The sequence below is a fragment of the Passer montanus genome, unplaced genomic scaffold, assembly GCF_014805655.1.
Source record: "Passer montanus isolate IOZ18808 unplaced genomic scaffold, ASM1480565v1 scaffold275, whole genome shotgun sequence".
Taxonomy (NCBI): domain Eukaryota; kingdom Metazoa; phylum Chordata; class Aves; order Passeriformes; family Passeridae; genus Passer; species Passer montanus.
Window position 1 is genome coordinate 75,224 of NW_024367428.1, and position 14,849 is coordinate 90,072.

At 57.2% G+C, this 14,849-nt stretch overlaps 1 protein-coding gene across 7 annotated transcripts; it reads right to left on the reverse strand.

The window, feature by feature from the left end:
* Window positions 1–7: 7 nt before the first annotated feature.
* Window positions 8–14,628, reverse strand: GTF2H4 (general transcription factor IIH subunit 4). 7 transcript variants are annotated; one of them, XM_039713055.1, is made up of 15 exons: window positions 14,036–14,084; window positions 13,863–13,934; window positions 13,380–13,529; window positions 12,371–12,475; window positions 11,399–11,530; window positions 9,929–10,025; window positions 9,400–9,488; window positions 8,648–8,756; window positions 8,050–8,118; window positions 7,249–7,332; window positions 6,048–6,216; window positions 5,594–5,724; window positions 3,441–3,488; window positions 2,119–2,197; window positions 8–1,211 (listed from the first exon to the last, which is right to left on the reverse strand). In XM_039713055.1, the coding sequence occupies exons 1-15, from the start codon at window positions 14,071–14,073 to the stop codon at window positions 1,039–1,041; spliced, it is 1,545 nt and encodes a 514-aa protein (XP_039568989.1). In that variant the 5' UTR covers window positions 14,074–14,084; the 3' UTR covers window positions 8–1,038. The 7 variants fall into 7 exon arrangements, with proteins under 7 accessions (XP_039568989.1, XP_039568988.1, XP_039568990.1 ...); XM_039713054.1 differs by lacking the exon at window positions 3,441–3,488 and adding an exon at window positions 4,924–4,971; XM_039713057.1 differs by lacking the exons at window positions 3,441–3,488; window positions 14,036–14,084 and adding exons at window positions 4,924–4,971; window positions 14,585–14,623 and having other exon boundaries at window positions 58–1,211; window positions 13,380–13,539; window positions 13,873–13,880.
* Between the last annotated feature and the right edge of the window lie 221 nt (window positions 14,629–14,849).

Here is a 14,849-nt window from a genome sequence, read left to right on the forward strand (position 1 = left end):
CACCAAATCCCCCAAAATCCCAAGGATCTCCCTTCCCGTCAGGGATCCCCCACTCCCTTCACAAAACTTTCCTTTTTTTATGGCTCAAAACGTTTTTACTACAAAAAACCCTCTCAAAAACAGCATTTGTACAAAAAACGACATTTTCCCTGCAAATCCTGGATTTCTGTGGGAATGAGGCGACAGGACCCCAAATTTTGGGGCACCTGGAGCTTCAAAAATCTACCGAAACCCAAAGTTTTCGGTTTGCAGGAGACATTTTGGGGCACCAGGACCCCAAATTTGGAGGTTTTGGGGTTTTGGGATCCCAAACTCCAAAACTTCGAAGATTTGGGAATTTTTGGGGACCCCAACCTTGAGAAATTTGTGGTTTTTGGGGTCAGCCGTTGTGCTTCTGGCGCTTCCAGAAGCTTTTGATGTCGGGCTGCCCCAGTAACCCAAAATTTGAAGATTTGTGACCCCAAACTCCGGGATTTTGAGGATTTTTGACCCCAAACTCTGGGATTTTGGGGATTTTAGGATCCCAGACTCCAGGATTTTGGGCATTTTGGGGTTTTTTGGCTCAGCCGTTGTGCTTCTGGCGCTTCCAGAAGCGTTTGACGTCAGGGTGCCCCAGTAACCCCAAATTCGGCCATTTTGGGGTTTTTTAGACCCTAAACTCCACGATTTTGAGGATTTTGGGGTCCCGAACTCAGTGAATTTGTAGGTTTTGGGTATTTTGGGGTCAGCCGTTGTGCTTCTGGCGCTTCCAGAAGCGTTTGACGTCGGGGTGCCCCAGTAACCCCAAATTCGGCCATTTTGGGGTTTTTTAGACCCCAAACTCTGGGATTTTGGGAATTTTAGGATCCCAGACTCCGGGATTTTGGGTATTTTGGGGTTTTTGGGGTCAGCCGTTGTGTTTCTGGTGCTTCCAGAAGCATTTCACGTTGGGATGGCCTAGTAATCCCAAATCTGAAGATTTTTGCCCCCAAACTCCGGGATTTTGGGAATTTTAGGATCCCAGACTCCGGGATTTTGGGTATTTTGGGGTTTTTGGGGTCAGCCGTTGTGCTTCTGGCGCTTCCAGAAGCGTTTGACGTCGGGGTGGCCGGCGGGGGTGACGACCATCAGGCGCCGCGCGGGGTTCTCGAACACCAGCACCCCCAGGGCCCGGGCGTGGTCCCGCAGCACCTCGAAATCCACCTGGGACAGGAACTGGTTGTACAGCACACCTGGGGGAGGGGACAGCCTTGGGGACACCGCCGGGGTGGCACTGTCACCTTCGGTGTCACCTCCCCCTTGGGGACACCGCCAGGATTGGCATTTCCCGCTGGGGACATCCCCAGGGTGTCACCTCCCTCCTTGTGGCATCACCTCGACACTCTGGTGTCACATCCCCTCCTTGGGGACATCCCCAGAGTGTCACCTCCCCCTTGGGGACACCACCAGGATTGGCATTTCCCGTTGGGGACATCCCCAGGGTGGCACCTCCCACCTTGGGGACATGGTCTGTGGGGTCACCTCCCTCCGTGTGGCGTCACCTCAACACTCTGGTGCCACATCCCCACCTTGGGGACATTCTCAGTGTCACCTCCCCCCTTGGGGACATGGCCTGGGTGTCACCTCCCTCTGTGTGGCGTCACCTCGACACTCTGGTGTCACCTCCCCTCCTTGGGGACATCCCCAGAGTGTCACCTCCCCCTTGGGGACATCTCCAGGGTGGCACCACCCCCTTGGGGACATGGCCTGGGTGTCACCTCCCTCCTTGTGGTGTCACCTCCCACCTTGGGGACATCCTCAGGATCCTCATTTCCCCTTGGGGACATCCCCAGGGTGTCACCTCCCACCTTGGGGACACTTTAAGAACCCTCTGGGGACACTCTGGGGACACCTTGGGGGTGACACTCTGGGGACACCCTGAGGACACTTTGGGGACACTCTGGGGACACCTTGATGACACCTTGATGACACTTTGGGGACACTCTGGGGACGCTCTGGGGACACCCTGGGGATACCTTGGTGACACTTTGGGGACACTTTGGGGATACCTTGGTGACACTTTGGGGACACTTTGGTGGCACTTTGGGGACACCCTGGTGGCACTTTGGGGACATTTTGGGGACATGTGGGGACACTGACCCTCCGAGAAGCGCAGCCGGTCCCGCTCGAGCTCCCAGAGCCGGATCTGGTCCGTGATGGTCGGGGGCAGCACCGGGCTCTGGGGACAGGGACGGGGACACCGTGGGGACACAGGGACAGGGACAGACATGGGGACAGGGACGGGGACAAGGACAGGGACACAGTGGGGACACAGGGGACAGAGACACGGGGACAAGGACACGGGGACAGGGACACAGGGACAAGGACAGGGACATGGGGGGGACACAGGGACAGGACAGGGACACGGGGACACAGGGACAGGAACAGGGACACGGGACAGGGACAGGGACACAGAGACAGGGACATGGGAACAAGAACACGGGGGACAGGAACACGGGGACAGGGACAGGGACATGGTGGGGACAGCACAGGGACACAGGGACATGGGGACAGGGACACAGAGACAGGGACACAGGGACAAGGATGGGGACAGAGGGGACAGAGACATGGGGACAGGGACACAGTGGGGACACAGTGGGGACACGGGGGACAAGGACACGGGGACAGGGACACAGGGACAGGGACACAGAGGGGACACAGGGGAACAGTGGAGAGTCCCAGGAATGGGATTTAGGACCTCCCAAAAGATGTGAGACCCCACAAAATGGATTTAGGATCCCCAAATTTAGGCTCCCCAGAGGATTTGGGACCCCCAGAAGATTTGAGACCCCCCCATAAAGGATTTGGGACCCCCATAATGGATTTGGGACCCCCAGGGGATTTGGGCAGGGACACAGGGACATGGGGACAGGGACACAGAGACAGGGACACAGGGACAAGGATGGGGACAGAGGGGACAGAGACATGGGGACAGGGACACAGTGGGGACACAGTGGGGACACGGGGGACAAGGACACGGGGACAGGGACACAGGGACAGGGACACAGAGGGGACACAGGGGAACAGTGGAGAGTCCCAGGAATGGGATTTAGGACCTCCCAAAAGATGTGAGACCCCACAAAATGGATTTAGGATCCCCAAATTTAGGCTCCCCAGAGGATTTGGGACCCCCAGAAGATTTGAGACCCCCCCATAAAGGATTTGGGACCCCCATAATGGATTTGGGACCCACATAAAGGATTTGGGACCCACATAAAGGATTTGGGACCCCCAGGGGATTTGGGACCCCCCCATAAAGGACTTGGGAACCGCCATAAAGGATTACGGGATCCCCAAAATGAATTTGGGATCCCCAAATTCAGGACCCCCAATAAAGGATTTGGGACCCCCAGGGGATTTGGGACCCCCATAAAGGATTTGGCCCCCCCCAGGGGATTTGGGGTCCCTCGGGGTCCCCTCACCTGTTTGGCCATCACGGGGTGGGCGCGGGTGCGCAGGAAGTGAATGATCTGTGGGGCAGGGGCGTCACCGGGGGGGACACCGTGTCCCCATGTCCCCTGTGTCACCCTATCCCAGTGTCCCCAGTGTCCCCAGTGTTCCCTGTGTCCCCATGTCACCAATGTCCCCATATCCCTGTGTCCCCTGTGTCACCATATCCCAATGTCCCCAGTGTCCCCATGTCACCAGTGTCCCCATACCCCCCCCCCCCAGGGGATTTGGGGTCCCTCGGGGTCCCCTCACCTGTTTGGCCATCACGGGGTGGGCGCGGGTGCGCAGGAAGTGAATGATCTGTGGGGCAGGGGCGTCACCGGGGGGGACACCGTGTCCCCATGTCCCCTGTGTCACCCTATCCCAGTGTCCCCAGTGTCCCCAGTGTCCCCAGTGTCCCCATGTCACCAATGTCCCCATATCCCTGTGTCCCTTGTGTCACCCTATCCCAATGTCCCCGATGTCCCCAGTGTCCCCATGTCACCAATGTCACCATATCCCAATGTCACCATATCTCAATGTCCCCTGTGTCCCCAATGTCCCCATGTCCCTGTGTCCCTTGTGTCACCATATCCCAGTGTCACCAATGTCCCCAGTGTCCTTGTGCCACTAATGTCACCATATCCCAATGTCCCCAGTGTCCCCATGTCACCAGTGTCCCCATACCCCAATGTCCCCAGCATCCCTGGTGTCCCCATATCCAGTGTCCCCAGTGTCCCCATACCCCAATGTCCCCAGTGTCCCCAATGTCCCCAGCATCTCTGCTGTCCCCATATCCAGTGTCCCCGTTGGTGTCCCCAATGTCCCCATTGGTGTCCCCAGTGTCACCTGCTTGGCGGTGATGCCGTTGGCGATGGCTGCCTGCACGCTGTCCCCAATGTCCCCATTGCTGTCCCCAGTGTCCCCAGTGTCCTCATTGGTGTCCCCAATGTCCCCAGTGTCACCTGGTCTGCAGTGATGCCATTGGCGATGGCCACCTGCATGCTGTCCCCAATGTCCCCAGTGTCCCCCAGTGTCCCAGTGTCCCCAGTGTCCCCAGTGTCCCCACTGCTGTCCCCAGTGTCCCCATTGCTGTCCCCAATGGTGTCCCCAGTCCCCCATAAAGGATTTGGGACCCCCATAAAGGATTTGGGACCCCCAGGGGATTTGGGACCCCCATAAAGGATTTGGGACCCCCCCCAGGGGATTTGGGACCCCCATAAAGGATTTGGGACCCCCCCCAGGGGATTTGGGACCCCCATAAAGGATTTGGGACCCCCCCCAGGGGATTTGGGACCCCCATAAAGGATTTGGGACCCCCATAAAAGATTTGGGACCCCCCATAAAGGATTTGGGACCCCCATAAAGGATTTGGGACCCCCATAAAAGATTTGGGACCCCCCATAAAGGATTTGGGACTCCCATAAAGGATTTGGCCCCCCCCAGGGGATTTGGGGTCCCTCGGGGTCCCCTCACCTGTTTGGCCATCACGGGGTGGGCGCGGGTGCGCAGGAAGTGAATGATCTGTGGGGCAGGGGCGTCACCGGGGGGGACACCGTGTCCCCATGTCCCCTGTGTCACCCTATCCCAGTGTCCCCAGTGTCCCCAGTGTTCCCTGTGTCCCCATGTCACCAATGTCCCCATATCCCTGTGTCCCCTGTGTCACCATATCCCAATGTCCCCAGTGTCCCCATGTCACCAGTGTCCCCATACCCCAATGTCCCCAGCATCCCTGGTGTCCCCATATCCAGTGTCCCCAGTGTCCCCATACCCCAATGTCCCCAGTGTCCCCAATGTCCCCAGCATCTCTGCTGTCCCCATATCCAGTGTCCCCGTTGGTGTCCCCAATGTCCCCATTGGTGTCCCCAGTGTCACCTGCTTGGCGGTGATGCCGTTGGCGATGGCTGCCTGCACGCTGTCCCCAATGTCCCCATTGCTGTCCCCAGTGTCCCCAGTGTCCTCATTGGTGTCCCCAATGTCCCCAGTGTCACCTGGTCTGCAGTGATGCCATTGGCGATGGCCACCTGCATGCTGTCCCCAATGTCCCCAGTGTCCCCCAGTGTCCCAGTGTCCCCAGTGTCCCCAGTGTCCCCACTGCTGTCCCCAGTGTCCCCATTGCTGTCCCCAATGGTGTCCCCAGTGTCACCTGCTCGGCGGTGATGCCGTTGGCGATGGCCGCCTGCACGCTGTCCCTTGTCACCTGGGCCACCACCAGGTTGGGGAAGCGATAGAGCAGCTCCGAGAAGAGCGCGATGAGGGCCACCTGCAGCTCCGAGTCTGGGGACAGCAACGGGGACATTGGGGACACTGAGAGGATTGGGGACACTGGGGGGATTGGGGACATTGGGGACACTGGGAGGACTGGGGGGATTGGGGACATTGAGAGGATTGGGGACACTGGGGGGATTGGGGACATTGGGGACATTGAGAGGACTGGGGACATTGGGGTGTTGGGGACATTGGGGACATTTTGGAACAGTGGGGACCAAGGGTGACAGGGAGGTGACAGGGGGGTGTCCACAAAGTGACAAGGGTGTCCCCAGGCTGTCCCCACATTGTCCTGGGCTGTCCCCATGTCCCCCCGTGTCCCCCGGTGTCACCTGTGTAGGCGTAGATGCGGTAGTTGGTCTCCACCAGGATGAAGCCGTGTCCGTCGGGCTCTGTCCCCGCTGTCCCCAGCCCTGTCCCCGCTGTCCCCAGCGATGTCCCCGCTGTCCCCGAGGCCAGCGCGATGGCCAGCCGGGTCGGGTAGAACCGCCGCGACTTCCGCTGGGGACAGGGACACCGCGTCCCCAAGTGTCCCCAAATGTCCCCAGTGTCCCCAGGAGCTGTCCCTGAGTGTCCCCAAATGTCCCCAAGGGAGCCAGGAACTGTCCCTGAGTGTCCCCAGTGTCCCCAAGGGGGGCAGGAGCTGTCCCCAGTGTCCCCAGGAGCTGTCCCCAGTGTCCCCAAATGTCCCCAAGGGAGCCAGGAACTGTCCCTGAGTGTCCCCAAATGTCCCCAAGTGTCCCAGAGTGTCCCCAAGGGGGGCAGCCGCTGTCCTTGAGTGTCCCCAAGGGGACAGAAGCTGTCCCCAGTGTCCCCGAGTGTCCCAGAGTGTCCCCAAGGGGGCCAGGAGCTGTCCCCATTGTCCCCAAGAGCTGTCCCCATTGTCCCCAAGTGTCCCCTGGTCAGTCCTGGCACCTCCCAGTCCCTCCCAGTGTCCCCGTGTCCCCTCCCAGTCCCTTCCAGTGTCCCCAGTGTCCCCTCAATGCCTTCCCAGTCCCTCCCAGTGCCTCCCAATGGCCCCAGTGTCCCTGTGTCCCCTCCCAGTATCCCCGTGTCCCCTCCCAGTCCCTCCCAGTGTCCCCATGTCCCCTCCCAGTGTCCCTGTGTCCCCTTCCAGTGTCCCCCATGTCCCTTCCCAGTGTCCCCAGTGTCCCCTTAATGCCCTCCCAGTGTCCCCTCCCAGTATCCCCAGTGTCCCCCCGTCCCCTCCCAGTTGCTCCCAGTGTCCCCTCAATGCCTTCCCAGTCACTCCCAGTGCCTCCCAGTGTCCCCTCATTGCTCCCCCAGTGTCCCTGTGTCCCTCCCAGTGTCCCCGTGTCCCTCCCAGTGTCCCCGTGTCCCTCCCAGTGTCCCCGTGTCCCTCCCAGTGTCCCCGTGTCCCTCCCAGTGTCCCCGTGTCCTCTCCCAATCACTCCCAGTCCCTCCCAGTGTCCCTGTGTCCCTCCCAGTGTCCCGGTGTCCCCTCCCAGTGTCCCCGTGTCCCTTCCCAGTGTCCCTGTGTCCCCTCCCAGTGCTCCCAGTGCTCCCAGTTACCTTCCTCTGGAACACCAGCCCGAACTCGCGCAGGTGCTGCAGGAACGTGAGCAGCGACTCGCTCATCCCCTCCACCGAGTAGTCCTGACACCAGTTCACACCAGTTTGGACCAGTTCGGACCAGTTTGGACCAGCTTGGACCCATGATCTCCCAGTTCAGACCCGTGACCTCCCAGTTCACTCCCAGTTGTCCCCAGTAACCACCAGAACATCCTCAGTGCTCCAGCAATGATCCTGGAACACTCCCAGTTCATCCCAGTTCAAACCAGTAACCTCCCAGTGTATCCCAGTAATCTCCCAGTCCATCCCAGTAACCTCCCAGTTCAAACCAGTAACCTCCCAGTGTATCCCAGTAATCTCCCAGTCCATCCCAGTAACCTCCCAGTTCAAACCAGTAACCTCCCAGTTCATCCCAATTCCTCCCAAACTCTTCCCAGTTCATCCCAGTTCATTCCAGTCGCCCCCAAACCTCTCCCAGTTCACCCCAGTCCCTCCCAATCCCCTCCCAGTTTATCCCAATCCCCTCCCAGTTCCCTCCCAGTCCTTCCCAATCCCCTCCCAGTCCCCTCCAGTCCCTCCCAGTGCTCCCAGTTCCTCCCAGTCCCCCCCAATCCCCTCCCAGTCCCTCCCAGTTCCCCCAAATCCCCTCCCAGTCCTTCCCAAACCTCTCCCAGTCCGTCCCAATTCCTTCCCAGTCCCCCCCAGTCCGTCCCAGTCCGTCCCAGTTCCTCCCAGTCCCCCCCAGTCCCCTCCCAGTCCCCCCAGTTCCCTCCCAGTCCCTCCCAGTGCCCCCAGTCCCACCTTGCCCAGGGTGGAGAAGCTCAGCTGGAACAGGAAGGACAAAATCTCCACCAGGTCCATCCCCCGCGCCTGGGGGGGCACAGGGGGGTTTGGGGGGGGGCCCAGCATTTTTGGGGACCCCCCCCAAATTTTGGGATTTTTGGGACCCCCCCAAATTTTGGGAACTTCCCCCAGTCTGGGGAAAAAACTCAAATTTGGGAAAAAAAAACCCCAAGTTTTAGGGAAACCCCCAGATTTTAGGGACCCCCCCAAATTCTGGGACCCCCCTCCCAGATTTTGGGACCCCCCAAAATCCCACACCAAAGCCCTAGACCTGGATGACGTCACTTGAGCTGTTTTTTGAGGCAAATCCAGGTTTTTTTGGAAACCGCAAAAATTTTAGGGTTTTTAGGGACCCCCCCGATATTTTGGGGACCCCCCCGAGTTTCAGACCCCCCCCAATTTTGGGATTTCCCTCCCAGCACCTCCCGGATGACAAAACCCCCAAACCCAGGTGTCGTTTTTGAGGTGAATTCGGGGTTTTTTGGGGATCCCACAAGTTTTGGGGGTTTTGGGGCTCCCCGAAGGCGAATTTTGGGGGATTTTGGGGCTCCCTGACCTCGGCGCCCCGCAGGTACTGCAGGATGAAGAACCAGAGCTGGGCGGGGGTGTCGAGCAGCAGGAACTGGAACCCGGCCGAGGTGATGCAGGGGGGCTCGCCCCCCTCGCTGGGGACCCCAAAAAATCGGGGAGGGGGCGTCAGGAAACCCCCCAAATCCGCAGGAACCACCCCAAATTCACAGCACCGAAAATTCAACTGAATCGGCCCAAAATTCTCACCAAAATCCCGCCTAAAATCCAACTAAATTGGTGCAAAATTCTCCCCAAAATCCGTCTAAATCAGCCCATAATTCTCCCCAAAATCTGTCTGAATCAGCCCATAATTCTCCCCAAAATCCCCCTCAAAATCCGGAAGAATCAGCCCCAAATCTTCCCCAAAATCCCCCTCAAAATCCATCTAAATTGGCCCAAAATCCTCAATTCCCCTCACTGGTGACCCCAAAATCAGGGAGGGGCCCCAAATCCTCTCCAGGACTTCCAAAATCCCTCCCAAAACCGTGAAATTCCCTCAAATCCTCCCCAAATCCCTCCAAATTTCCCCTCCAAAATGCCCCAAAATTCCCCCAAACCTCTTCATGAGCCCGGCCTGCACCAGCAGCTGCACCAGGTCCCAAAATTCCCCTCAAAACTCCCCCAAAACCCCCTAAAATCCCCCAAATCCTCCCAAATCCCCTCAAATCCCTCTAAATTCCCTCTAAACCTCCTCAGGACCGCCCAAAATTCCCAAAATGCCCCAAAATTCCCCCAAACCTCTTCATGAGCCCGGCCTGCACCAGCAGCTGCGCCAGGTCCTGGCTGACGGCGGCGCTCGGTGATCCAACCATGAAGTGCAAAACCACCTAAAAATAAAACAATTTCAGCTTCTCTGGCACCCCAAAACCCCCCAAAATCCCATAAAATGCCCCAAAATCCCCCAAAACGCCCCAGTTCCCACCTCCCAGCGCTCCTCGGCGTACTTGTCCAGCGCGGGCACGTCGCGGGCGTGCCGGTCCGGGCCCAGCGGGGCCGTGTCGTCCGACCAGGCCTTGCCCCTGCCAGGACCCCAAAATGCGGCCCCCGGGGGGGTCAGCACCCCAAAAAAACCCAAAAACCACCCCCCAAAACCCCCAGACCCACAAAGTGCCAAAAGTGTCCGGAAATTCTACGGCGGCGCTCGGTGATCCAACCATGAAGTGCAAAACCACCTAAAAATAAAACAATTTCAGCTTCTCTGGCACCCCAAAACCCCCCAAAATCCCATAAAATGCCCCCAAATCCCCCAAAACGCCCCAGTTCCCACCTCCCAGCGCTCCTCGGCGTACTTGTCCAGCGCGGGCACGTCGCGGGCGTGCCGGTCCGGGCCCAGCGGGGCCGTGTCGTCCGACCAGGCCTTGCCCCTGCCAGGACCCCAAAATGCGGCCCCCGGGGGGGTCAGCACCCCAAAAAAACCCAAAAACCACTCCCCAAAACCCCCAGACCCAGAAAGTGCCAAAAGTGTCCCGAAATTCCCTCATAAACCCCGAATTTCTGATTGTTTGGCCCAAATTCCCACACAGGCCTTGGCCCTGGAGAACCCCTAAAATCAGACCCCGTGAGGGGGTTTGGGCCCCAAAAACCACCCCAAAAAGTCCAAAAACTGCCCCACAAAACCCCCAGATGCAGAAAGTGCCAAAAGTGTCCGGAAATCCCCTCATAAACCCCGAATTTCTGATTGTTTGGCTCAAATTCCCACACAGGCCTCGGCCCTGGGGAACCCCTAAAATCAGCAACACCTGAGGGGGTTTGGGCCCCAAAAACCACCCCAAAACCACCCTAAAAACCCAAAAAAACACCCAAAATCCACCCTAAAAATCTCCAAAACCACCCCAAAACCTGCCAGTCCGACAAAGCGTGGGAAACGCACAGGGCCCAGACTTCCTCCCCATTTTTTCCTCATTTCCCCTCCATCCTCCCCCAAATTTTCCCCATTTCTCCCCGTTCCCTCCCATTTTTGCTGCATTTCCCCCTTTTTTTTCTCATTTCTCCCTCCCGCCCTGCCCCCCCATTCTCCCTCATTTTCCTCCCATTTTTTCCCCATTTCCCCCCACTTTTCCCCATTTGCCCTCATTCTCCCCCATTTTCCCCACACTTTTTCTTCCATTTTCCCACCATTTTTTCCTCCATTTTCCCCCCATTTTTCCCTTTATTTTTCCCCCATTTCCCCCCATTTTTTCTTCATTTCTCCCCCACGTCTTCTGATTTTTTTCCTATTTCCCCCCAATTTTCCCCCCATTTTTACCCATTTTTCCCCCCGTTCCCTCCCACTTTTTCTCCTTTTCCCCTCATTCCTCTCTCCCTTCCAGTTCCCCATTTTTCCCCATTTCCCCCCACTTTTCCCCATTTACCCTCATTTATTCTCCATTCCCCCCATTTTCCCCCCACTTTTCCTCTATTTTTCCCTATTTTTTTCTCATTTTTCTCTATTTTTTCCTTCATTTCTTGCCCATTTTTTTACTCATTTGCCCCCATTTTTTCTCCATTTTTCCCCATTTCTTCTGATTTTTCCCCTATTTCCCCCCTAATTTTCCCCCCATTTTTACCCATTTTCCCCCAATTTTTCCTCCATTTTTTCCTCCATTTTCCCCTCATTTTTCCCCTAATTTTCCCCCCATTTTTTCCTAATTTGCCTGCATTTTTTCTCCATTTTTCCCCCATTTCTTCTGATTTTTCCCCCCTAATTTTCTCCCATTTTCCCCCATTTTTCCCCAATTTTTCAACGTTCCCCCCTCACCCCCCGAGCAGGGCGACGCGCAGGTTCTGTCGGAAGTTGGGGTGCAGGGCGACCCCCGGGAGCCCCCCCGGGAGGGTGTGGGGGTGCCACAGGCGCAGCTCCAGCAGCACCTCCTGGCTCTGCTGCTGCTCCCTGGGAACAGCACCAAACCACACAAAATCACCCCAAATCACATGAAATCACCCCAAAATCACACAAAATCACCCCGAAATCATACAAAACAGCCCAGAAATCACACAAAATCACCCAAAATCACCCAAAATCACACCAAAATCACAACAAAACACACCAAATCACACCAAATCACACAAAACAGCCCAAAATAACCCCAAAATCGCACAGAATCACCCCAAAAATCACACAAAATCACCCCAAAATCATACAAAACAGTCCAGAAATCACACAAAATCACCCCAAAATCATACAAAACAGTCCAGAAATCACACAAAATCACCCCAAAATCACACCAATGTCACACAAAATCACCCCAAAATCATACAAAAGAGCCCAGAAATCACACAAAATAGCCCAAAAATCACACAAAATCACACAAAATCACACAAAATAACCCCAAAATCAACCTAAAAATCACACAAAACCACACCAAGATCGCCCCAAAATCACACCAAATCACACAAAATCACACAAAATAACCCCAAAAACATACAAAATAGCCCAAAAATCACACAAAATCACACCAAAATCACATAAAATCACCCCAAAATCACATCCAGAAATCACAAAATCACACCAAAATCACACAAAATCACCCCAAAATCACCCCAAAATCACCCCAAGTGACCCCAAAATCATACAAAATCACCACAAAATCACACAGAACAGCCCAAAAATCACACAAATTGCCCCAAAATAGCCTCAAAATCACCCCAAAATAGCCACAAAAACACCTCTAAACCACCCAAAATCCCCCCAAAGCCCCCCCAGGACCCCCAAAGCCGCCCCCAGCCCCACCTGCTGTGCTCCTTCTTGACCCAGAGCCCCACGGCCGCCTGGGGCAGGGGCTGCTCCAGGAACAGCATCCGCATGATCCCGGCCTGGGCCAGGCCTGGCAGCTCCCTGGGGGGGACATTTGGGGGGTCGGGACCCCAAAAACAGCCCCAAAACCACCCCAAAAACCCCACCCCAAAAAACACCCGAAAAACCCCAATATTCTCCCAAAATCCACCAAAAACTGCTCCAAAAATCCCATCAAAAACGGCCCCAAATCCACCAGAAACGGCCCCAAATCCCGGCCTGGGCCAGGCCTGGCAGCTCCCTGGGGGGGAGATTTGGGGGGTCGGGACCCCCAAAACAGCCCCAAAACCACCCCAAAAACCTCACCCCAAAAAACACCCGAAAACCCCCAAAATTCTTCCAAAATCCATCAAAAACGGCCCCAAATCCCCCAAAACGGCCCCAAATCCCGGCCTGGGCCAGGCCTGGCAGCTCCCTGGGGGGAAATTTGGGGGGTTGGGACCCCCAAAACCACCCCAAAACCACCCCAAAAACCCCACCCCAAAAAACCTCCCAAAACACCCAAAAATCCTCCCGAAATCCATCAAAAATGGTCCCAAAATGCATCAAAACCGGCTCCAAATCCACCAAAAACGGCCCCAAATCCTGGCCTGGGCACTGGGTCAGTTTAGGTCAATTAGCGTTAATTAGGGTTAATTACCTCCACCTGAAAACGGCCAGGCAGGTGACACAGGGTGATTTTGGGACATTTAGGGTAATTTTAGGGATATTTGGAGTCGATTTGGGTGAACTAAGGGTTAATTAGAATTAGTTAAGTATTAATGGGGGTTAATTAGCGTTAATTAGGTTAATTAAGTGCACCTGAAGACGGCCAGGCAGGTGGCACAGGGTGATTTTGGGATATTTTAGGGATATTTTGGATCGATTTGTGTCAATTAAGGGTTAATCAGAGTTAATTAAGGATTAATGGGGGTTAATTAGCGTTAATTAGGTTAATTGGGCGCACCTGAAGACGGCCAGGCAGGTGGCGGGGTGCCCGTAGAGCCGGTCCAGCGTGGGGGGGCTGAGCCCCCGCAGGAACTCCTGCAGGTTCTTGCACTGCAGCTGCGCCCGCGGCAGCGCCATCGCACCTGGGGGGCACACCTGGGAGACACACCTGGGCACACCTGTGTGACACACCTGAATGACACACCTGAGTGACACCTGGGGGTACCTGAGTGACCCCTGAGTGACACCGGAGTGACACCTGAGTCACACCTGAGTCACACCTGGGCACACACTGCAGCTGCGCCCGCGGCAGCGCGATCGCGCACCTGGGGGGCACCCCTGGGAGACACACCTGAGTGACACCCCTGGGCCCTGCTGGGCACCTGAGTGACACCTGAGTCCCCCCTGGGCACACACTGCAGCTGCGCCCGCGGCAGCGCGATCGCGCACCTGGGGGGCACCCCTGGGAGACACACCTGAGTGACACACCTGTGTGACACACCTGGGCACACCTGGGCACCTGTGTGACACCCGAGTGACACCTGAGAGACACCTGAGTGACACCTGGGCACACCTGTTGTGACACACCTGTGTGACACACCTGGGGGCACCTGGGAGACACCTGTGTGACACCTGGGGGTACCTGAGTGACCCCTGAGTGACCCCTGGGCACACCTGGGCACACACTGCAGCTGCGCCCGCGGCAGCGCCATCACACCTGGGGGGCACACCTGTGTGACACCTGAGTGACACCTGAGGGACACACCTGGGCACACCTGGGCACACCCGAATTACACCTGGGCACACCTGGGGGCACCTGGGAGACCCCTGGATTACACCTGGGCACCCCTGGGACACATCTGTGCCACACCTGGGCACAGCTGGGTGACACCTGTGAGACACCTGGGCGCACCTGGGCACACCTGAGTGACACCTGTGAGACACCTGGGCGCACCTGGGCACAGCTGGGTGACACACCTGAGTGACACCTGGGTGACACACCTGTGTCACACCTGGGCACACCTGGGGGCACCTCCCCTCATCATCCCCCAAATCCCCAACTGACCCCATTCCCGCCCCGCCCCCAGGCTGCAATTAACCCCAAACCCCCATTAACCCAAATTAACCCCAGACCCCCCATTTAACCCAAATTAACCCCAGACCCCCAATTAACCCAAATTAAAAATCCCCCAAAATCCCCCAAAATCCCCCCTCGGCACTCACCGCACGCCGCGGCCCAGGCCACGCCCCCTTCCCGCCGAGGCCACGCCCCCAAACCAAAATCCCGCCCCATTTCCGCTGTCACGTGACGCTATTCCCGCCCTTTCCCCGGTCGCGCGGCGTTATCCCCGCCCTCTCCCCGGTCACGTGGTGCTGTCCCCGGTCACGTGGCGCGGCGGCGCCGCCCCGCCCGTGCCAAGATGGCGGCGGGCTCCCTCAGCCGTGCCGCGCTCGGCGCTCTGGGCGCTCTGGGCGCTCCGGGCGCTCC

What these genes read in the sequence shown, in the direction of transcription:
- GTF2H4 (XM_039713055.1), bottom strand. Translation starts at nt 14,073, where the DNA reads ATGGCGCTGCCGCGGGCGCAGCTGCAGTGTGTGCCCAG. An exon ending in ACGCCGAGGAGCGCTGGGAG is followed by an intron (nt 9,489 to 9,928) that starts GTGGGAACTGGG and finishes TTTTATTTTTAG; the next exon opens with GTGGTTTTGCACTTCATGGT. An exon ending in CCGCATCTACGCCTACACAG is followed by an intron (nt 5,725 to 6,047) that starts GTGACACCGGGG and finishes TGCTGTCCCCAG; the next exon opens with ACTCGGAGCTGCAGGTGGCC.